The following is a 24,063-nucleotide window of genomic DNA, read 5'->3' on the forward strand; positions in this document are numbered from 1 at the left end:
GTGTGTGGTGGGACGGAGTCGCCAAAAATAAATGATTTACGATTTTGACTTCCGTTTATTCGGGACCCTGGGGTCCCGCCATAAGGTTCAAATGTTCAAACGGAAGAAAACAAATGATGGTGATTACCAATTTTGTTCTATTCATATCAATGTTAAGCCACTGCACTGGTCTAGAAGTAGAGCTTAATTTCTCACTCAGTACTTTCGGGGTCGCTGGTAGACTGGAGCAGGTACATGACCAGCAGCCACAGCCATCGGGAGAGGTATACTGGATGTGGTGTATTTACTCTATGTATGGATGTAGGTTGAACCTCTTTCGTACCGTACGTAGCCAACCATAATAATCGGAGGTGGACGGGAAGGACAACAAACTAAACACAAACAACCGGTTCTAAAGAAATTAGTTTTTGATCTGGATTTAAAAGGGCACAGCTCCAGTGGCTTCCTAATATCAGAAGGAAGAGCATTCCAGGCGGCCACGGAAGCGAATCTGAACCGTCTTTGTTCAATGACTAGCCAAAAGCCGCTGCTGTGAGGATGACCGGAGTCTGGCTTAAGGTTTACGCTCCTTGGCGATATCAGCAAGGTATTGTGGTTCATTCGTGGCAAGCACTTTGTGTGCAATGACTGTGACGGAAATGTTTTCTGGCTCGGTGACCCGGACAGACCCGGCCGAAATTAAGAACTGTCTGTGTGGCTAAACAATGGGGGTGGGGGTTGGAACCTCCTGTCATCTTCGTCTTGCGCGTGTGTGCGCGCGGTGACCTGCAGGGTAATGTTGGCCTTGGGCTGCCCCTTGAGGGGCGGCAGCTGGAGGTACGAGTCGCGCTGCACGAAGTTGACGCTCGTCAACTTGTCGCAGCGCGGCCCCACAAAGCCCTGCAGGCACTGGCACTCGGGCTCGCCGCCCGCCTCCACGCACTGCCCACCGTTCTGGCAGTCGTGGTACTGGCACGCGCTCGTCTGCAGGTACACCATGGGAGGTGGAACCTCGCACAGCGGCCCGCTGCCGGGGCGACGGTTGGAGGAGGAAGACGAGGATGGGGAGGTGGGGGGGTGGGGTGATACACATGGTAGGGCATGGGCAGGTGTTAGTTGTGCGTAAAGCTACAAATTCTAATTTGGTCAGGGTAAAACAGGCTTCAGGAAGGTTGTCTCCATTGTCTGGAAGCATTTAGAGAAATCGTGATTTTTGTCCTGGTCCTAATATTTTCTGGCATCGTGCTCGACTCACAATATGGAAGATGGGTGGGGACTACCTGAGTAGCGGGTGGGGGTGGAGAGTGCATTATGTGGGGCCTATGCCATTTGCAAGGCCACTCTCACCGTGTGAATGGGGATAGTGATTTAGTGGCCGTGGCTATGAAAAGAGGGCGGGCCTGATAGGGGGAGGAGCTCCAGGCTCACCGTATATGGCAGTTGAACCTACCAGAAACGTTGAGGTATGTAACAATCAAATCATCAATTTATATCGATTCTTTCAACTCACCATACATGCGTATGAGAATGTATTATTGTATTATGTATCCAACGTAAAAAACGAAATGTTATATCTGTGCCAGTAGGGTAAACAACACTTCCACAAGACAAAAAAAACAAATTGCACAATAAGAATCGTTACTCCAATCAGATTGGGGCCCCCCGAATCTTGACAAGTCATCAAATTGTGAATTGTTACATTCCTCGTGGGTAGGGAGAAGGGGTGGGGGGGGCAGTGCGGGTGGAGTGCCAGGAGTGATGAAGGTGAACTTAGGTTAGTTTTTGTTAACAACTGGGCCATAACCACGTGGAATGAAACTCCACCGTTTTTCTTTGAAATTGAGAAAATTGGGCAATTAAAAACATTCTCAGAGTTTTTGTGAATCAAAATCTGCCAAAAAGAGTTTTTTTTTTTTTCCCCTATCCAAAAAAAAAACATTCACGGTACTTTAGCAGTGGAGAGTTATGCGACGCTTTGCTGGCCACAGAAGCAGCAGCGCAGGCTGCGGATGAGGACAGTTGCGGCTTTGGTGATGCCGCTGCTTCGGCGGTATTCTCACATTCGTTTTAAAGCAGTCCGTGAGCTGTGTGTCACACCCATAGCCATTACAGACGCACGTATAAACCAACACTTCACGCCCACCTCCGAGAGTTTCCACTCAATACGGACTTGTGATCGAGCCTACCTAAAATCGCATCCGATGACTCACAGTTGTTGTAGTGTGTGTGTGTGTGCGCGGAGGTAGCACTCAATGCGTCTGTAGCTCAGCTCGTGTTGTGTTTGTGAGAGTGACTCCTACGACAAGATCTGGGCATGGGAGGAATTGGATTAAGGGGCATGCGTCATGAACGGGATTACAGAAAACTACAAAAAAAAATCGACTGAATGCGTTTCAACTGTTTCCTGATTTTGACTCAGAGTTGTTGTATTTGGGATTGAAGCATGCGACTACAGACCGCAGGTTTTTCGTTTTGTCGCTGAAACCGTTTGATGCTATACGGGGGTTCTGACCCCACGGAAAGCCACGACATACCTGCCACGTCGTTCCAGAGTAACATGCCATATTAACTCGGAAAGTCGACACTTGTGTCACCGATGCGTGTGATTATTTCTGTTAACAGGCCCCGGTAAAGAAAATATCAATTACTCAATCAATCATTCGCAGCAGCGGCAGCAGCGGCAGCAGCGGCAGCAGCGGCAGCAGTCACAAGGGTCTCATTATTCCCCGACAACACAAAGCCGCGAGAAAAACCCGCTTGAAAACCGGCGAGGGCCTCGCGGTCTACCTAACGACCCGCGACGACGCCGAGAGTGCCTCCTCTCCGTGCGACCGTAAACACCTGAACCCGTCCGGGCACACGCAGGACGTAGCCGTCGACCGCGTCCACGCAGCGCGCGCCGTTCTGGCACTTGTGCTCCTGGCAGTCGTCGTAGTCGACGGCGCAGTCCTCGCCCACGAACCCGGCGGCGCACTCGCACCTGCGGCGACGGAGAGGAGACGCGCGCTCGCTGCACACACGACGCCCTGCGCGGCTGCAGCCGCCCACCCGCCTGCCCTGCCCGTTTTGCCCGTTTTGCCCCCCCCGTCGATGGAGAAATTTGCTTTCGGTTGTTAGTTTATCGTACGGGACTAGTTTGTTTCCGCAATTTTTTATCCGATCGATTGAGTTATATCAGCGTCGCGTAGCGAGACTTAAGCAACCGTTTCTGATCTCTCACAAAGCACCGCAATCCTTCGTGGAAGTAGATATTACAGAACTGCTTGGGAAGTCCTCCTCAAATTCATCTCAGGTCCACCGCGTAGATGGCAGCACTTTTCCCGGTCGGCGTGCACAATGAGACGTGCTCGTTGCACGACGGTAAAACCCAATATTCTAATTCTCAGAGCTGGAATTTGGCCAAATTAATTGCAAAACCAGATGTAATTGGATGTTTTTTTCGTGCAGTCATTGGTGACTGGACTCAGAATATCAATTGACGACACAAAAAACCGGCACAAAACCAAAACGGCTTTGCTTTGTACATGATAAATGGATTAGGTTATGTAAAAAAACTAACAACAGAATGGAGGCCGATAGAGGGCAGGAGAAAGAGGGTGGGGGGACATAGAAAATACAATTTCTTGGACTAATATGATGGTATCTGGAGGAGCACGCTGGATAGAGGTGGAAATACACTGTGAAGAGTGCAAGACATTTGGAGGAGGTATTTGCCCATCAGTGGGATGTGAACGGATGAATACGAAGGAGATGATCTGGTGGGGAGGATGTGTTACATGTGACGGGTTGCAGGCTTCACTCGATATTCGGAGTGTCGAAAGAAACAAAAAGAAAACCACCAAAATTCTAGATTTGAAGTTTTCGTGACTGCAAGGATTCATATTCTTAGGTTTTTTCGGTAAAGTCACGTAGGTAAAAAATATAAATTAATAAAAGTAAAATAAAAATAAAATAAAAATCACGACGTTTCGATTGCTATATCTCTTACTGTATTTATTACTTGATACAGCAATCGTGCTGTGCCGGTTCCACCTGAAGATGGAAGCTTGTGTTGCCTCCGAAACGTCGTGATTTTTATTTTATTTTTATTATTTTTAATTTTTTACCTACGTGACTTTACCGAAAAAACCTAAGAATAAAAAAAACACCAAAAGCCATGAATTGTTGCCACGTGCTGCCCGCAATAAAAAAGAGGTTAATTAACGATCCTCTCGATATCGGCACACAGGCGCACCGCCTTGTCACATGGGCCGGAGACTCGCGTCCGTCACGGCGTTTGCCGCGTTTGGAAATAAATTGCGCTCAACCGCGAGCAGCGGGGACAGCCTTGGGCGATGCTTTCTAAAAGGTCCCCAAAGACCTGGGCTTGACATATCATTTAGCCACACGTTTATAGGCGCTGCCGGTGCAGTGGAAGGGTGGGGGGGGGTGTGTGGTAGGGGATTTTGAGGCTCATTTCTAACCCAAGGCGCGTTACGAGAATTCGGGGAGCATCGGCGCCTCTTAACAAAACATAGCAGCACCACCACCGCTCACAAGATATGCGAACTTTGCATGTCATATTCTTAGTTCTTTCGGTAAAGTCACGTGACTTTACCGAAAGAACCAAGAATATGAATCCATGCAGTCACGAAAGCTTTACATCGAAATTTGCATGTCATACTTCACTTCTGTCAGGAATGTGTGACTGAGCTGTCACAGCGTTATATATACTGATAAATAATAATTAAAAATACATTGAAATTGCATTCAACTGTAGTTTCCCCAATAGAGTCATATCTCAGAAGCGAAGCATGATTGAACCTGGATTGCGTTGGGATGGGTAGGTGAAAATGTAGTGATCTCTAGTGGCTGAAGGGACTACACGAATGCACTACATACAACATATATAAAACTCCCCATAAATTATGACAGGCCTAAGATTCAATGAATACGAATCGATAAAGCGACGCGTCGTTACACACTGTAGTATTTAGTGTCCTGTGATCTTACTGTGCTCTGCCCTGCTGTAACATAACTCTTGTACTCAACATGCTGGAGTAATTAAGCAGCTTTCAATGACATAGCTTTATCAGTCAGTCCTTTTGTCCACGTACCCCTGGGGTCTGTGGAATTGCATGCAGCCACACTAATGGGCAAACTTTGCGTCAGGCCCTGCGTAAATGCCGTGGTGCATTATAATCACAATATAATTATAATAACCGCAATGACTAACCCCCCCGGCCCTTGCTGCCCCCCACAGTGCAGGGGTGGGGGGGGGGAAGAAAGAGACGGGGGTGGTGGGGGAAGGTAATCTTTTCTGGAAATCAGCCCCAGACATCTCCGTCAGAAATGAAACGCTCCGGTTGTAATAATAAAAGTTTTGGTCACAAAACTGCCGAGTGACCACCGCCTGCTCTCACCTGGGCCCGTCGGAAGTGAGGATGCACTTGGAGTTGTGGCGGCATGGGTTCAGCTCCTCGGAGCACAGGTTTATCTTCTCCTCGCACAATTCCCCTAGAGGGTGGAGAAACACCGTGACGTGACCATCCACCGGAATGCAATGCTCACGCGCAACGACCTCACGTGAGCCAGCGTGTGCGTTACAGGAGCGCTCATCGAGATTTTTATAATTCGCCCGACCGTCACGACATTGTTGATGCAAGTACGCCATTGCTGCCGCTCATGGGTGGCGGTGTTGCGTATTCGGACAGTCCCTCGGGCTCATTTCCTCGCTGCGCATTGCCTGTCGACAACATCGCCACTACGCCTTGGCCTCGTCCAGCCACATAAACATGCGGTAAGAGGTGCAGCCCTGCAATTGCCTAGTCACATCACTGCTGCCAGAAGGGTCTCCCTCGAGTGAGTATTTGGCCTACGCTTCCATTCTGGCCAGACATCTTGGGAAGAGGTGAGAGTACCCGCACTTTACCCCCACCATCTGCACGTGCGACCTGCCGAACGACCGTGGCGTGTGCACATTCACACCGCTGGGTGGACCGGAGGCAGCGGGTTGGATTTAAGATTCTTGCGCCATCGTTTCATCCGCCGTGCCGGGAGATGGCATCGAGCCGGCGACCTCTGAGTAGCAAGCCCGGGGGCGGCGACCCGTTACACCACTGTGGTGAGCATCACCCAGCAACAACGCGCGGAGATTAACGAGGCTTTGATCGGCAACGCGTGGCAGGGCACCACCACTTCCGAGTGCGTTCAGAGAGAGGAAAGCCAGACGCTGCGCCTGACAAAACCGCTGTGTTCCTTTCTCAATCTCCTTTCCCCCGTCACCTTTACGCGTGCCTGCCGTTCATTATTCAAATGGCCTCGTCATTGAACTTTCCTTCGATCATTGCCGCTTGCGAGGCTAGTCTCACAACCTGTGTGACGGTTTTATTTTTTCCCTAGAATATCGCACCTCGTGCATTTGTTATGCAACATGGGAGGCATGTGTATTGCTACGCCAGACAAAATGTGTTTGGGAAGGAGTCTGAATTTGCTTCTTAGCTATTTTTTTTGTCCATCTCCTGAGTGCCCCCCCTCCTACCGCCCTCACCTCCCTTCACTCTCTTCCACCCATGTGTATAATCTCTCCCAGTATCCCTAAATTATTTCCATGCAAGCACTTTACTTTACACTTGCATAGTCCAGTCTGCTGAACTGGTAAAAAAGAAGAAGAAAAAAAAAACAACAATCAATCCCGCCAACAAATTAAGCCATGGAAAACATGCACCGGCAAAAAAAATAAAACATCACGAAGGCGGACGGCACGTGGGGGGGAACTCAGAGAGCAGCAAAGATCGGCAGAAAGAGAAGCACGTCACAAACTGACCTTTTTCAACTTCATTGCCCTTTTTAGCAGCTTGCAGCGAGAAACGAACAAAACAAACATTCGGCAAACGTTAAGGAAGGCCAAGTTCTCGCACGTCCAGCACGTCACAGCTATGCCGGCACGATGCGAGGACAGCGCACTGGTGGCACGCGAGCCAGAGAGTGAGAGAAGCGGCGGCGAGAGATGCTAACGAACAAAAAGCAGCAATCTTCGTGCAGGGCACACAAGATGTGAAAGGAAAAGCACAAAGAACGCGCTTAGAAACCCAGGAATAAACCGGCGCGGGACTACCTCCACGGTCTCACAAGGCCGGCGCGTTCCTGTCCGGAGGCCCCTTCATCACTCGGGGTCTCCAGCGTCCTTCATGAATTTTGGCCGTGGCGTGGCACAGATGTAACGCATTTAAAGAGTTTTATTTTTCTCAGCCTTTTTGAATCGATGCTGCCGCGCACAGCTTTAAGGAGTAAGCTACCAGTTTCCCCTCGCTCTGCAGCGGTGTTGGGGAAGGAGTGAAAAATGGTCCTGCGTCCCTTCGGCTGGAGGCTCATGATGAATTGGAGGACAGGATTTCACTCAATGGATGGTTATTGCCACAGGGGAATGCAGGGCATTAGCCGCTGTAAATGAAAATTTACACATTAAGCTTACAGTTTAAAGGCCATGATTGAAAATACAATTGCAACACGAGGTGCACGATGTTTGCACAAATAGAAAATCTATAGACACACAACTGATTGTTTACATGGCCAGATAATTGAACTTTTAACGTTTCACAGTCTACGCACAGTATCACGACGTGCAAACGCTTTACGGATTTAACTTTTCCTTTTAATAAGCTTTTAAAAAATGTTTTGCCTGAATGTTTTTACTGATGTTATCCCATCCTCATCAGTTTATGGGTCATTTTTTTTTTCTCTTCGGCGGTGCAGGATGTTCCTTCCTTTTTGAAGCACGGCACGGCAGACGTAGCGTGACCTGCGTTGAGGAATGGAGGGCCCACTCTGGCGGCCGTGCTGGCCTCACGCCCGGCTGCATCGCGCACATCTGTTCACTATTAGCGTGATCGGCACGCGGGGATTGGGAGATTTGTAAGACACGATTCCGTCCCTCGCCTCCTGCCCTGCCCCTCTCCGCTTCCTTCCCCTTTTCTCTGGTGCATCCCAGCCCGTTCCTCCCCGCAAAAAATATCTGCACCGATCTTATCTCGAAGTCTGCCCACGCACAAGGATGACCGGTAACCCAATTCGACTTTTGCGCTACGACAAAGCGGCCGGAGACGAGAACGCCGCTGGGTGCCGTCGAGTCCGTCCCCCGTCATCGTCTTGACGTTGGAGAGATAAATGCCGCTCACGTCTAAGTATGATTATGAATTGTGCCGGCGTGACATCACTGAGAGGTTCGCTTACTTTAAGTGCACATAATTGGCAAGTCAACAAGTATCTGCATGCGATTACACACAGATACCCTCCACCAGAGACTTGTCTTACATCGTCGTTAGCACTTGCGGAAATATTTACGCGCGCTCTTAGAACACAGCACTGCAAAACCGAACAGTGGAAGGGGCTTCCACGGGTTGTTTACTTGCAAAGGCCATCACCGTTGCTCGCTAAAGTGTCGCAATGAAATTAATTTGAATGACTCCCCAAACAAATCGCAACCAACTGATACAGTTGAGATGTCCAATCTGCTCAGACTGGCTTTCGCCCAAGGAGGTACGCACATGGCTAAAAAATCCATCCCACCCCCAGTGTAGCCACCACCTTACAAGCAAGGCCACCGCACAGTCGTACGTTTCAAATTAGTCCCAGGTTTCCTTTTCAGCGGGTGATTTATGGTGGAGAACTTAAAAAAAAACACCCGACTGTTTCACTGGCTGCTGCCGCCAAGTTATGTCAGCAGCCTGGTGGCTAAGAAAGTAAAATAAAACGTGAAGAATGCAAACTCTTCAACTAATTTAATTATCTTTTGTCGAGTTTTATTCCTATTCTCCTCAGCATCATGTTATGAGATGAAGTGTCCATTCGGAACTCTGGACAGGGGAAATGTTACCACCTTGCGTGTAAGAGACGAGCCTAAAGGAAGGCAACATCACAGAACTGCATCCGAGATCCCTTCAAGCGACCTGCTGTGCACACTAGGAGGCGCTGCACCTTCCCCACGCACTCTGCAGTCGAGATCCGTGTGTCGTGACAGGCAAGCTTGATTCTTTTTTGTCATTCTTAAAGCTAGATTTTTGTTGTTTATATACGATAAAAATCACTGTGCAGTAATTGGTGGCCATGCTGAGACCATCAACTCACTGCAGAATCTGGTTTTGATCAGATGGGCCAGATTAAAACCCAGAATGTTGAAGTTAATTTTCAAGTGATATTTTGTTTCAGAACAATCAGGTGCTCTAACAAGTTTGACGAGAGGGGGGGGGGGGGGGGGAGTGTGTTGAACCCATTGCTATGTTTGTTACCCACTGCACGCACACACAGCTCAACTCCTGCTGCACTTACAGCAGGGGTGGTTGAACTTCGGGGGCCCATGGGCACATGGTTGGTTGGTCTACCATTCTGAATCGTAACAACGGACAGTATTTCAGCACATCACCGAGAAACGTCTTAGCTTCACTAATCTGCTACTAGAGGGGAACATTTTGAACCCGGCAACAACGCTGTGTTTCTAATTATGGCCTGCTGAGTCATGTCTGTGACCAACAGGGCCCGTTGCAGTGACAGAAGTGGCTACCTCCACATCTTTATATTCTTGGTTCTTTCGGTAAAGTCACGCAGAAGGGAAACAATAAAATAATAAAAATATAAAACAATACAATTCTCACGACGTTTCGACTGCAACACAAGCAATCATCATCAGGTGTGAAAAACACAGCAAGAAAATTTGAAAAAAGTGGCCACTTTACCGAAAGAACCAAGAATATGAATCCCTGCAGTCACGAAAGCTTTAAATCAAATTTATACTTCCACATCGTTCTCCCCGTGGTCACGTGGATTTTTCCTCCGGGTCTTTCCCTCCACATTCACGTGCAACGTGCGTCGAAACTATTTGGCTGCCATACATTTCCAAACGCTGATATACGCCACTTTGCCGAGCCATCATTAGTGATAGCCAGGCCACTTCTGAAAAAGGGTGAAACACAGGCTCAGTGGGCCTTACCTGGGAAAATAAAATCGGTTTAAAGTTTTACTTTAATGTGTGGCACCTGCTAGGCCCTGCTCCTCTTGGGAGGTAGTGGGGGGCAGTAGAGCTGTTGAGTGGGGGGGGGGGGGGCACCACAGCAGTGATAAACAGTTCCGCTAAGCAGAGTGAACGTGGGTGGTGGGCCAGTGGACATCTGGTGGTATATCGCCCACCCCCAACAAACCCCTAAGCTCCCGCAAAGGTATTTAAAAGTCCTGTTTGGCCATCAGTAAGGGAACGGTTCGCCACCTCTGACCTAGAGCGCCAAGCCATTAGCGTTCACCCAGAGTGGCTCTGGTTGATGGGTGGGCGGTGGTGGGTGGTGGGGCGTGGAGCTCACCTGTGTACTCGTGCGGACACAGGCAGGTGTAGTTGTTGATGCCGTCCACGCAGGTGGCGTTGTTCTCACAGTCGTTGTCCTCGCAGTCGTCGATATTCACCTGGCAAACTTTTCCATCGAAGCCCTTGGGGCACTCGCACCTGGGGTCACGCGGTGGGGGGGGGGGGGGAGTAAGGGGGAGGCGGCAGCGAGTCTCGAGCAGGGTCACAAATGAACCACGACACCTTGCTGAGCTCGTCGAGGAGCATACACCATCACGTGAACTCCGGTCATCCTCGCAGCAGCGGCATTTGGTTAGCCATCGAACAAAGACGGTCGCTGCGTCGCGCGCTTTCAGATGCGCTTCTGCGGCTGTATGAGAAGCTCTTCCTTCTGATATTCGGAAGCCACTGGAGCTATGCACTTTTAAATCATATAAATTGAAAGCTCATTTCTTTAGAACTGCTTTATGCCTTTAGTTTGTTGTCCTTTTCCTGCACTTCATCATCATGACTGATGAGGTTGATGATGTGCGCCTCCGGCTTAAGCATGGTTGGCTACGTACGGTACGAAAGAAGTTTAACATACATCCAGGGGATTTGCAGTCAACTCTTGATTATCTGGGTTGCTGCATACTCATCAGGGGGCCAGCAACTGGATGCCCACATGATCGCAGATGTGCCGACAATCACACACAGATGAGGGATGATATCTTAGAACCCCAATTCTATGCAGGGACATCATAATTGCCTTAGAGTTAAAGTGAAATATACGTAGCATTATGCCCACTTTTGTTTCATCTACGCCATCCCCCGGCCCTCCCATTAGCCCAGATAATTGGCCGCACAAGTGCTGTCTGGTGGATATTAAGAACGACCCAATATTTGGTGCATTCGGGTGGCCTGTGTAGCCTCGTGCTTCCATTACACAACGACCCCCCCCCCGCCCCCCCCCACTGCAGCTGGATGGTTACCGTGCAGCAGGCCTGTTGCAGGCTACATATTCCTCACGTCACGCATCGAATTGGACAACATACGCAACCTTCGGGCTTGCCGTGAATTTTAACGTCGCTCCGCGCCGTAAATTAGTGCGGGCACATTTTTAGTCGCCGAAAGCCCTTGATTGCGTTGCATCGTATTCTTTTTTTTAAATGCACGTCGGGTTAAACACGAAGCGTGTTTAAATTTCGATTTAAAGCTTTCGTGACTGCAGGGATTCATCTTCTTGGTTCTTTCGGTAAAGTCACGTAGAAGGGAAGTAATAAAATAATAAAAATAAAAAACAATAAAATTATTAAAAGAATAAAAATAAAACACAATAAAATTATTTTATTGTGTTTTATTTTTATTCTTTTATTACTTCCCTTCTACGTGACTTTACCAAAAGAACCAAGAAGATGAAGCGTGTTTATTCAATTTAAACGGCTCCTCCTCCCACATCGGCTCCGCGGGGGGGGGGGGGGGGGGCACCGGCCGTCAGCCTCGTGTGCAAGCTGGGTTCAGGCGAGTGCCGTCGAGGGCCCCTTACTGGAATCCGGAGTCGTCACCGTCCTCGCGCACGTGGCACGTGCCCGCGTTCTGGCACGGCGAGCTCACGCAGGCGTTGATCGGCGTTCCGCAGTCCTGACCCTGGCACCGGGAGCACAGCGGCGTGGGGTTAATGCAGTGTTTGGAGTCGGGGGGTGTGGTGGGGGGGGCGATGGGATGTGGCGGGGAGGGGGGCTGGTGGGGGTTGGGTGGGTGGGGGACATGGCATAGGGCGGGATAGGGAAAATGAATCCAAATTCCCGCGGCAAAATTAGTTCCAGGTAGCGCTCGTCAGAGTTTTAGCGTTTATAAGGGTGGAGTGCCACTGATATCAGCCGTGCATTCTAAACCACGGTGCTTGGATCGTGACACCACTGCCCCCGCTCCTATTGTATTGTGTTTCAGGATAAACATCTCTAAGTGTTCATCAAAGTGAGGTGGATATAGACCGTAGGGAACTGGAGAAGAGAGTGATGATTACAATGCAGGTGAGGGGGCGGAGAGGAGTGAACACTGAGGATGAGCCTGTGAGGGAAGTAACTCCTTAGCCGTAGAGAAGACTCAACGCTGGACTTAAAGACGAGGAGGGCATCAGCATTGTGGATGACCAAGAGAGAGGAATGCAGACAGTAGAGGCAGCAAAGGAGAAGGAGCAAGCCCCCACAGTTGGGATGTTAATTTAGGATTTTTTCATCAGGCCCACCAATGGGGCTGGCGGTCCCGGCAGCGGCCCTCACCTTGAACCCGTAGGAGCAGGTGCAGCGGTAGAAGTCGACGGGGTCGCTGCTGCACACGCCGTGGTTGAGGCATGGCTGCGACAGGCACGGGTTGCACTTGGCCTGGATGCTGACGTCAGGCGGACCTGGGTTTCACGCGCACCAACGGTCGTGATGGATCACAGGCTTTGAATAAAACGTGCAAAAAACGGTCGCGCCGCATATTGCAACGCTCATTTGTTATGCATTATAATCGTGAGTTTGTTGTTAAGTTGACAGCATTATGACAAAACTATGGTTTATTAATATGTATAGACAAAGACAAACACTTCCCATTTAGCCTTTAACAAACTGTTGGGGCAATTGCCATTAGCGAGCGCCTATTAAGCACGTCGAGATGTCTACACATCGCACCAGGTCCCTCATTTAAGGCTGAGTCGACCTCGGGGAGGCCCAGGACTGGTTTAGGTAATCGTCACCGGCGTTGGCCGTGAGTGGGAATCGAATTTGGTCACTCTCTTCGTAGCGCAGCGCGGTAACCACTACATTACTATAAAATGACACATACACACACACAAATAACTTTGGGTTCAATCAATATATTGAAGAATGCTTCTTCTTGTCAATATTTAGTGATCATTTGCTAATATCTCCATCAGCGATGTGTATTGCTATATGCCCTCTGTCCGCTTCCCCCCCCCTCCCTCCCCCCTGCCTCTTCGTAGCCCGGCACCTGGTGCCCCTCCGGCCCGTGGTAACCCCAGTGTAGTTGCACCGCCTGCACACCGGTAAGATCCACCTCACGTGACGGCACAGGACAGCGCCGCGGTGCCGTGGCGCGCGGGAGCCTCACCGACACACTCGAACTTCTTGGAGGGGGTGGTGAGCAGCAGCTTCTCGGCCATGTCCCCAGGCCCCGAGCAGCGCGCGATGCCCGGCTCCTTGTAGTCCACCTTGACCCAGTCGGAGAGCCAGCGCATGGCGCAGTCGCAGTGCAGCGGGTTTGATCCCAGCGCTCTGCCGACGTCCGTCCGTCAGTCGGTCGGTCGGTCCGTTGGTTCGTCCGTACGGGCCGGGCGGGCGGGTGGGTGGGAGTTAAAACGACACGAAGCGGTTAGGCGAAATATCCAAAACGTGAGCTCCGCTGTGGATGGCGCAACTCACACCTGTAGAAGGCCGCGGGCGAGCGGCGGCCATCGCTTCATTAATCACGCGCGCCCCTTGTCGAGCGCTCCGCGTCGAAGCGTTGCGTACGCGACGTTTTCGCGGTAATGTTTTATGGGAGCGTGCGTGCTCGTGTTTTAATTTTTGAGGTGTAATTTATCATTTAAAATATTTACACGTGGCTGGGGGTGTAAAATGAAACTGTTGAAAAATTAATTTGAAGTTGTGTGTGTTTTTTTTCATATGCTGCGCTCAGAATCACGGCGAAACTCACAGATGGGAGAGAGACGTCAGGTCGCTGAAAACGCCGTGGGGAATCATGGAGACGTCGTTTCCGTGAAGTGACCTATTAGCCATGCAAAAAAAACACAAAGAGACAGACAAAGATCCCCCATATAGCCTTAACAGACTGTTGTGGCAAGTGCTGTTAGCGAGTACCTATGAAGGCCGGCACGGCACATAAAGAGGTGGGGTGGTCAACACCACGCCCGGTCGCCGTTGTCACTCCATTCGCGATGTTTAACACACCGCACCAGATATTCATTTGAGGCTGAGTCGACCTAGAGGAGGCCCAGGACCGGTTCAGATAATCGTCACCGATGTTTGCCATGAGTGGTAATCGAACTCGGGGCTCTTGGCTTGATAGTGCAGCGCGCTAACTTTTGCACTACCGCTTAACCAATAAAAAAAAATACGCACGCACATACATACACACGCACGCACATATACGCGCGCGCACACGCATGTACGCAAATGGTCGACACGGGATTTCAGCAACATCAGGCCACCACCGCCCACTTCACGCCCGCATGGCTGCGAGATGAATAATTCCCCTCTTCCGGCTCTAACCGAATCTGGTCTACATTCCGAGGATTTTGCTCTTCAGCCGAGGAGATTAAATCACGTGATGTGACACGTTAGCGACAACAACGGATGGGAAGTCGAGTGGGAAGGGACGTGTCCTGCCACGGTGAACGCACCGCGATAAGATTATGCGGCTGTCAATAAGGAATTCGCTCCGTGCACACGGAAGGAGGGGAGCAAAGAAAAATAGAACCAAAATATTCGAGCCGTAAACAATTCGAAGCCGCACTGTGAAACCGGTGAAATTATTGCGCACACTTTAACAAGAGAATGTTTTGGGGATGCAACTAAATAATTGTCCGCCCCACTGTCCATCATCGCTGAAATGTAATCTTCCCGGCCGTGCTCGCAAAACCCGCGAGGACGTTCCACCCATCCAAAACGCGGAGCGAGGAAGCGCCCTCCCCCAAGCCCTTAGGTGTAATTGCTAAATGCTGGGCGTCTCAAGGTTAGAGAGGCTCAACAATGACATTCCAGGGAGTGACCTCAAGCAAATAGCTTGAGCGTCATGGGACGTACATGACATACCGATATCTTTTCAAGCATCTACACGTTTCTGTAGACGATAATAATTTAGAGGCCTTTGTCAAGCCACTGCCGTACGGAGGCCTCCCCCATGCTACGTCATTCATGGGGGATGTTTGAGCCATACTTCACCATGCCGGTCAACACGGGCTGGTGAGGCAGGGGGGGGGGGGGTGGGAGTGTGGGTCAGCGTCCAGGACCGGTTCAAACACCACTTACGCCAGCCGTGGCTGGGAATCGGGCACAGATTACCAGGTTTGAAGCATATTGCGCTAACCGCTACCCCACCGCTCACCATGCGAATACACGCTGCCCTTTCACGCAATCGAAGGGGGCCGTCGCAATCGCGGGGGATGGCTTGACAAAGCGGGGGGGTCACATTTCTTGAAGTTCCTGCTGCACACACGCTCAGCAACAGACACGTGTCATTGCGAGCGGACACGTGTCACCGTGCCGGTTCCCACACTCACAGGAGGCGCAGGGTCTTGAGGCCAGCGAACGCCCGCAGAGGAAGACACCTTAGACGATTGTAGCTCAGAATCCTGCAAATAACAAAGAGGTGAAACCTTACACCCACAGACTTCCCGGGCGTTATGTTCCCCCCTCAACATATTTGGAGCTGTTCTACAAGTGCTGCGCTATTATAACTCACGTCGAGACCATCGTTTTAAAAAAAAAACAAAGCCGTGTTGTTATTGAGCGTGTTTGTTTCAACACGTCAGGATTGAACGCATTTTGAACTTCTTTCGCACTGTACGGGAAGAACAACAAACTAAACATAAAAAATTAGTTCTAAAGAAATTAGTTTTCGATTTAGATTGAAAAGTGCATAGCTCCAGTGGCTTCCTAATGAGAGAAAGGATTAACATCACGTGTCAAGGATTTTGTCTAATCACCCTGGACGTGCCCAATCTCGTCCGATCTCAGAACCTAAGCCAATTTTTGCCTGGATTGTAGTTAGATGGGCAACCACGGGGCTTGCCAGGTGTTGCAGGGCTGGGGCTGAGAGCTGGTCTGGACATCACATTGTTGAGTATAAACCCCTTCCCTGTATGCATGCATTTTCTCCAGGTACTCCGGTTTCCTCCCACTGCCAAACATCTCATGAAAGCTATTGACCCAACGTCTCAATGCAGCGCGATGTTAACTACCTCGCCTGGTGTACAGGAGGTCGTAGGTTCAATCCCAACATTGATGCCTGTATATTTGGAATTTGCATGTTCTCCCCGTGGTCGCGTGGACTTTTCTGCGGGTTCTCTGGTTTTCCCCTCCACATTTTGAAGCGTGCCTTTAGAGTATTTGGCTGATATAAATGTCGACGTGATAAGTAACTTCGTTGAGCAATAATTTTTTTGCCAAGTGGCTTCTAAAAAATATCTATATCGCTCAGTGGGCCTTACCTGGTAAAACAAAAAATATCATCGTTTTTATTGAAAAAGAGTCCTGGGACTCAGAGCAGCTTACATGTTGCCACGACAATATCAATTGTAATTTATTGTGTTTTGCCTGCGCCAATACATTCCATGGGACATTTAATATTGTACATGCGGCTGATTTTAACCACCGCATTTGGAACAAATAACAACTCGCGCGTGCTTCATAAACAGGACAGAAACGCAGAGCAGAACCCACCCATTATTTTCTTCAAACAATAACCTTTGATCTGTCCTTCTGATGTACACAAACAATAACCAGCTTGCAGTTAAGTGCCGAGCCTTGGGTGGCCCCTAAGCCTGGCAGATTTTCACTGCGGTGCTGCTCGCTGCCCTCCCAGATTGTTTACATTTCACTCACAGAGCCTGCGCCTCCTCCACTCTGCTGGTCACCGAACAATAAGTAAATCAGCCAGTCAACTAACCAGCCAGCCAACCAACGAATCAACCATCCAGCTAACCAGCCAAACAATCGATCTGCTCATCATTCAACCAAACAGCCACCAAGCCAGCCAGCCAATCAATCGATCTGCTAATCATCCAACCAACTAACCACTCACCCAACCAAGTAATCAAACACCCAACCACCTAACCAACTAACCAGCCAGCCAGCCAGCCATTCAATTGATCAGCTAACCATCTGACCAACTCAGGAAACACCAAACCATCCAGCCAATTAATCAATGCACTAATTAACCAAGCAGACAGCCAGCCAGTCAGTCGGCCAGTCAATCAACCAACCCAACCCAGCCAGTCAGCCACCCAACTCTGCAATTGATTCATTCATTTAGACGGAAGCCAATAAGTACACACGGAGCTTCATTCCTCTTCCAGACCTGCGGGTCGTTATTGATCGGAGCGTTTGTGAGTGGCGACGTATCGAGCACCGTTGCGCTCGTTCAAGCCTCTCCTCACGTCCCGGGATTATCTAGCAAACGTCCTCGGGGCTAATTAAACGCTGCAATAACGACCTAGGGTAATTAAACACATCTGTAGAGGTGCACGCTACGATTAAATTCTTACTTTTGTTTATCTTAAAGTTATGCATATATATATGGGTGTGAACTGTTTCTCTATGAGGTACAAGGTATGGTAATTTCGGCAGAATCCTGTTCATTCGGGCCAAATATGAAGGTATGCATGGGAGCCACGTACAGCAAATCATTCAACACATGTTTTGGCAGCTACATGGTGACACATGTTTTCAAATACCATGCCCTACATTGCACAGAAAATGGGGCCTTTTGTCTGTTATTGTTAGGATGACATTACATTTGGCATCACTTTTAAACATTTATATAAAACCTATCATTATGCGCCGCACAGTCGAGCAATTTATAAACTATGCGAATATTATGTTTGTCTTATGAACGCATAATTAAGCCGCGTAAATATGGAAAACACCAATTATGAGGGGTGGCGTAGGAGTGTAGCCAACGCTACAAAGCAGGGCAATGCGAATCAAAATTGTATTGTGTGGGAAATTAACAATAGTAGTAGGTTTTTACCCTTTTAAACTGGTACAAAACCTACTACTATATTTTGCCACTGGTAAAAGAGATCTCATAGTGTAAATGAACAATAGTTAAGAGTAATTCACCATTAATTCGACAGTCGTTCATTAATCTACTATTGCTAATTCCCCACACAATACAACAGAATGCAACTTGCATTCACGCTGCCCTGCAATAGCTCGCTCACACGACTGCTTGCGGAGGAGGGCTTCACGCGAGAGAGGGAGCTCATGAGCGTTCCTTCCAAGGGTCATATTGCCCTCTCGTCCATGCTGGCTAGACGCATTGGAGGAGGTAGAAATACCCACACTTTACCCCACCACATGCCAATCGATCAACTGTGGTGTATCCCCATTTATACTGCCGGGCACCACTATTCTTCCAACTACCGAGATTGAAACCGGTGACCCCTGGATCGAAACTCCAGGATGTTGGTAACCGCTATACCACTGGCAGGATCGTAGCATCTAAATACATCTAAATACATGTGCCAAATCCATTCCTGTCTGTGTATTCCACCCGCATCTTAAAGCCATCAAGGATGCCCTCACGCAAACACGTTCATTTTCGCTCGGCCATCAACGCTGCGTGTCTGCCGAGAGATGCTCCTCACCACTTTGTGGGGCGGCTACAGCAGCTTGCGGCGGTTGATCGTAATTGACCAAAGTAACATTGTCCCTTGCCAGGAGTGGTAAACACTGTTACTGTCGAACCATGAAGCAGAAGGCAAATGGCAGCCAGCTGCTAGGGAAACGTGGTGAGGAATTGTTTCTGAGACCTGGGTGGGAGGAAGCTTGTGTTCGTTCGTTGGCTTCCTGGCTCCAGTGAGGAAGAGGACACCTGTCGCTGCATCTGTGCTAGCAATTCCACCTGCCTTGATTAGGCCCAGGACGTCCAATTTTCAAAGCGGCTGTCCTGGGAAATCTGGAAGTCTTTCCAGAACACTAAGGTTCTTGTCAGTTGCGTTAGACTATGGCACTCAAGACAAAGCACTGAAGTGCATTCCCCCCTCTCTCCCCCCCCCCTCTTCTGGTATTGTGAGATATTCTTCTTGCCGTGATAGGTCCCGGTTCTTGGAATCTCCGAGATGACAACTCGAGTCTGTGGTTGGAGATGCACGTGGATGCTCATTACCCCGCGTGGCCCATTTCGCAAGCGCTGGCCCGAATATGGCACATGGCGGGAGCTACCAAGTGATTCCTACAGACTCCGGTCGTCATAGGTGCATCCAACAGATTTAAGGGCAAAACAGCCAATATAATAATTACGACTTGGTTAAAGACGGTCACTGCATCGCACACTTTCAGATGTGCTACTACAGTCGTCTGAAATACTCTTCCTTCCATGATGCCCGGGAAATGAGTCCACTCCCTTCGGCTGACACCGAATTGACTTAACGAACCTCCCTCCAGCCACGGGCCCTGACCATCCGACACGGATACTCACAGTGTGGAGAGCTGGGTGATGTTGCTGAAGGTGAAGTTTGCGATGGTGCTGATGTGGTTGTTGCTCAGGTCACTAGAAAGACAACGAGCGGAGGGATCGGTGCCAAGCGTGGGCCACGGTGTGCGACGGTGAGATCTAAATGTGCACACAACCCGACTCGCTCGATTAACGTTACTTTACCCAATAAAAGAAGCGGAGGGAGAAAATTATATTGCTTTTTCAACTTAATATTTAACATTCAATAAAAATGTAAAATAAGACACGATTTTGCATGAAATGCATGAGGTTGCCAGATTTATTACACATTTTTATTGGGCAAAAAATCCATTATTTTTTGTGAAAGTGGATTATTAATTTGCTAATTGTTTCGCAAGATTAACTATTGAGAGTTTTAACGAAGCATTTCACTTTTCTACATTTCACAATAGCCATTAACACCACGTTCCAAGCTCATTCACTTTAATGAGCAATTGCAAATGACCCCAACAGTTATAATAATGAATATGGGTCTGATTTCAATAGTGGTAATAAGAGCTCTTCTAGGATGATGATAATAATACTAATTTACAGCGCATTGCCACACCGCTGCTGGATGAAGGCTTGCCCATGCCTTGTCTGTCATTAATGTTGTTTGACCATACTTCACGACGCAGGCCAGTTAACGGCAATAGGTTATAGGGTGAGGGGGAGCTAGGACCTGTTTAGATATCACATGTCACTGATATCCCAGGTTCATAGCACAGTGTGCTACACACTGCACAATGCAGAATCCCCGTTCGGTTGGCATATTTATTAAGAGCAGTGCTTAGCACACTACATGATGAACCTTACAACCCTAGATAAATTACCGGGCATGGCTAACATAAGTGGCGAGTGATGAGTGAACCAGTTCTGGGTTTCCTGCACCGACCAACGTGGTAAAGTATGGACGACTGACGTGGCTTTCATCCAGCAGCGGACTGAAAATGGCGGAACACTCTTTCATTATGCAACTTACATGTCACCAGTGGTACTCACATGAACGAAAGGTGCTTGTAGTTGGACAGCTCTGGGGGAACCATGGTTAACTGGTTTCCGTCCAGGTAGCTGGGAATCAGTGGAGGCGTAAGGGAAAGGAGACGGGGGGAACGGGATGCAGGGAAATATACCGGTCAGGGATTATTCATGGACATTAAAAGCCTGTTGCCAGGCATGTGGGGGGCAATGCATTCAGCGTTCACGTCACAGCTCTCGGCAGTACCCTGGCCACCCCCCCACCCCCCACTCCCCCCCCCACCCACTCTCCCCGGGGAAGCTAATGATCCAACCAGCACGGACCGAATTCTGCGAGCTCCATCTCTACGAATTCCCGCCCTCAAACGCATTCGCTAAATTAATAATAACCCGGCGTGCGACGATGCGACAGTTTCTTACACTCGTAATGAACGCACCGGCGTCGTGCGTGCGGAAGCCGATATTTCCGACGTCTGAAAATTATAGTCGAAATTATGTTGCCCCCTCTTAAATGTGGGAATATGAGAGCACGCAACTGTACAAATGAGATGGAGCAAATGAGAAACAACGTGAGCCGGTAATGACGAGGAAAAACAAAATAACTGCATTGAATTGAAGCGTGATCATTTGTTGAATTGCTGGCAGGGGACGTTATCATTACACGCGGAACGTTTATCACGACCCGATGATGACTCCCGCATTGAATGTCTCCCACTACTTGCCAACCATCAAAAAAAAATCCCACGCGGAGAGAGGCCCCTCTGTGCAGAAACGCTCCCTACGTGACTTGAGGCTGCGTAATTAGCGCCGCTCCACGGAGAGCCCCACGGCGATGCCCGTCGCGGAGACAGAGCGATGGCGTCGTCGTCACCGCCGTCTCCTTTACAGCACGCTGGGTGTATTATTGTGGCGCGGGACTACGAGGGATGGATGTGCGACAGCTTGGCGGAGACCTTCATACAGCAGTCGATCGACCGTGGACGGTGATGATGATTATGAAAATGCAACCGCATCTCAAGATGCCGTACAATACCAGTGGGGATGTACACAGGGGGAGGTGGAATGGGGTGAGGTTGGATGGGGGATGGGGGAGGGGCGGTACAGGGACTAGAATTTTTGAAGGGGAAGAGACCGTCCATCATGGGCAGAGGAGAAGAGGACCACGCCAGTAAGTCATCGGGGTTAAAGGGGCGGTAAGCACGTGGCAAGGCCGTGCAATGTTATCTTATTTTATATTTACAGAGCACCTTAGCTCAAGGCGCTCTCCATAGGTTAAAAGCAGGTAACACGTGCACTCGGCAGGGCAGCGTGGCGGCGGCGTGCAGGCGTTCTCAACAAAAACAAGAGTGATTAAGATGGCAAGGGCGTGCAACAGAGGGCACATGGGGGTCACGAAAGGGTTATAGGGGAGGGAGGGGACGAAGTGGAGGGGCGAGGGGGAGGGAAGAGCATGGGCAATGGAGAAGAGGTGAGGCTTTGAGAGTGGAGTGAAAGGAGTTTAAGGAGGGGGGCCTGGTTAGTCGAGCAGCGTGGCGTGCGAGCTAACACTATAAACTAAGCTATTCTCTATTTTACCAGGTAATTTATAGCAGCCATGCATGCTTCTAAATGTGGAAGGAAAAACCGTGGGTCCCGGAGAAGAATGCACACGACCACGGGGAGAACATGCAAACTCCACATATACAGGCGTCAGGGTCAAGATCGAAACGACGACCTCCTGTACACCGGGCGAGGGAGTTAACATCTCTCCACCACAACGCGAGCGCGGCGCGCTGAGCTCGTGCGGCGCGTGAGCCCGTGCCATGTGTGCGATCGCGGGAGAGCAGCGGGGCTCGCGCTCACAGCTCGGTGACGTCTCGGGGTAGGCCCTTGGGCAGCCCCTTGAGGCCCTTGTTGCTGCAGCGCACCACCGTGTCCAGGCACGTGCACTCGGCAGGGCAGCGTGGCGGCGGCGTGCAGGCGTTCTCATCGTTGCCTGGCGCACAACATGGCGGGGGGGCGGGGGGGGGGGGGGAGACCACCGGGAGAGTCGTCCGCTAAGCGCCAAGCAGGAGCCGCGAGCGGTTTAAAGGGAAAAAACACGGAGGGGCAGCGCAGCAATGTCTTGATTGTGCTAGTACTGGCAGAAGGGCCTCCACTCTGGTGGGTAGTTTTGGGCTACTCATGTAGGCCGGTCAGACATCTTGGAAGAGGTGGGAGTATCCACACTTTGCCCCGTCTCTTTTTTTTTTTTTAAACGGCCACTGCCAACGCACGCTTTCAGATGCGCTTCTGCGGCCATCTGAAACGCTCTTCCTTCGGATATTAGGAAGCCATTGGAGCTTTCTAGTTTGAAATCTAGAATGAAAACGAATTTCTTTAGAACTATTTTTTTTCGTTTGTTGTCCTTCCCCCGCACGTTCGATTAGCATGGTTGGCTACATACGGTGCGAAAGAAGTTCAACACACATACACGCTTATCCCACTACATGTGACGTGCCGACCAAATGTGGCGGACACATTTATACCATTGGGTGGACAAAGGCAACGGTGAATTTAAGATACCTCCCCATCGTTTTGAACGCTGTGCCGGGAAGAATGAAAGTCCATTGTGCTAACCCACTACACCGCAGTGGGGCAGCATCCCGTTCTGGATCTAACAGAAACGAGATGCGTGTACAAGAGACAGAGGCGTGGGAGTGGGGGGGGGTTCGTCGCCAACGCACCGTCGTCGCACGAGAAGTCCTGCGCGGCCACGTCCTGGACAGGGATCTCACGCAGGAACGACGGCTTCTGGCACCGCGGGTTCCCCGTCACGATCCTCCGCTTGCGCAGCCACTCGCCCAGCCACGCCAGGTGGCAGTTACAGTTGAAGGGGTTCGCCAGCAGATTCCTGCCGCGGGGGGCACACGCGATAGAGATGGGTGAGACGGTTTGGCGTAGGGGGGGGGGGGGTGGATAAATAAATATATAGATGAAGAAGTGAGTGCGATCCATCGATATCTAATTCGGAGCGAGAATACCTGCTGAAAATATAAAGCTATTTTAAAGCGTCATGGATTATTTTTTCTTTTCGAACGCACCATTTTTGCTGGCATGACAACACTTCAAATACGTGAATTTGGCAAAACAGTTACCGTGCGCGGATGTTTATGTTGGCAACAGAACGCCGGGCGAGCAGAGCGTAGAAACGCTGCTGCTTCAGATGTGAGCCAACTGCAGGAAACGTGCCCATTAAACCATCCGCCAAACCTTTTGTCGCGCTGATCCTAGCCCTCGGCACACAATGACCATGGGAGCTCACCGTAGTGTGGGCTTAAGTGCGACAATAGCGATACGCTACTGCCGCAGCCCTCGGTTGAATGTGAGAGTTGTCCGGAGGGCTGGGGGTTTGTGGGGTGGCTGGGCGAGGGGTTTGGGGTGGGGGAAGGTGGGGGGGGTTGGTGGCTGACAGAGGGGAACGTTAAGGTGACAATCGCGGGGAGATATTGGAGAGTGTCCCGGAGGTCTTGTCACTGCTTTGATGGGGGATTAATGACCATTAGCGGAGCTGGTTTCAAATGCGCCCCGCTGCCGTAGCAGATACATTTCAGAGGTCGATGACTCAATCACGCACG

General features: G+C 50.0%; 1 protein-coding gene across 1 annotated transcript in view; it reads right to left on the reverse strand.

The window, feature by feature from the left end:
- LOC133343488 (slit homolog 2 protein-like) overlaps positions 1-24,063 on the reverse strand; it is a 187,947-nt gene that overhangs the window by 13,793 nt on the left and 150,091 nt on the right. The window contains 14 exon segments of the mRNA XM_061553143.1: positions 766-1,006; positions 2,821-2,846; positions 2,848-2,959; positions 5,382-5,475; positions 10,308-10,447; positions 11,814-11,914; positions 12,550-12,674; positions 13,382-13,545; positions 13,967-14,038; positions 15,552-15,623; positions 19,475-19,546; positions 20,492-20,560; positions 22,310-22,442; positions 23,173-23,339. Of these exon segments, the coding sequence (XP_061409127.1) occupies positions 766-1,006; positions 2,821-2,846; positions 2,848-2,959; positions 5,382-5,475; positions 10,308-10,447; positions 11,814-11,914; positions 12,550-12,674; positions 13,382-13,545; positions 13,967-14,038; positions 15,552-15,623; positions 19,475-19,546; positions 20,492-20,560; positions 22,310-22,442; positions 23,173-23,339 (1,588 nt within the window).

Source organism: Lethenteron reissneri, chromosome 17 (genome assembly GCF_015708825.2).
Source record: "Lethenteron reissneri isolate LAM-NWPU_2019-01 chromosome 17, ASM1570882v1, whole genome shotgun sequence".
Taxonomy (NCBI): domain Eukaryota; kingdom Metazoa; phylum Chordata; class Hyperoartia; order Petromyzontiformes; family Petromyzontidae; genus Lethenteron; species Lethenteron reissneri.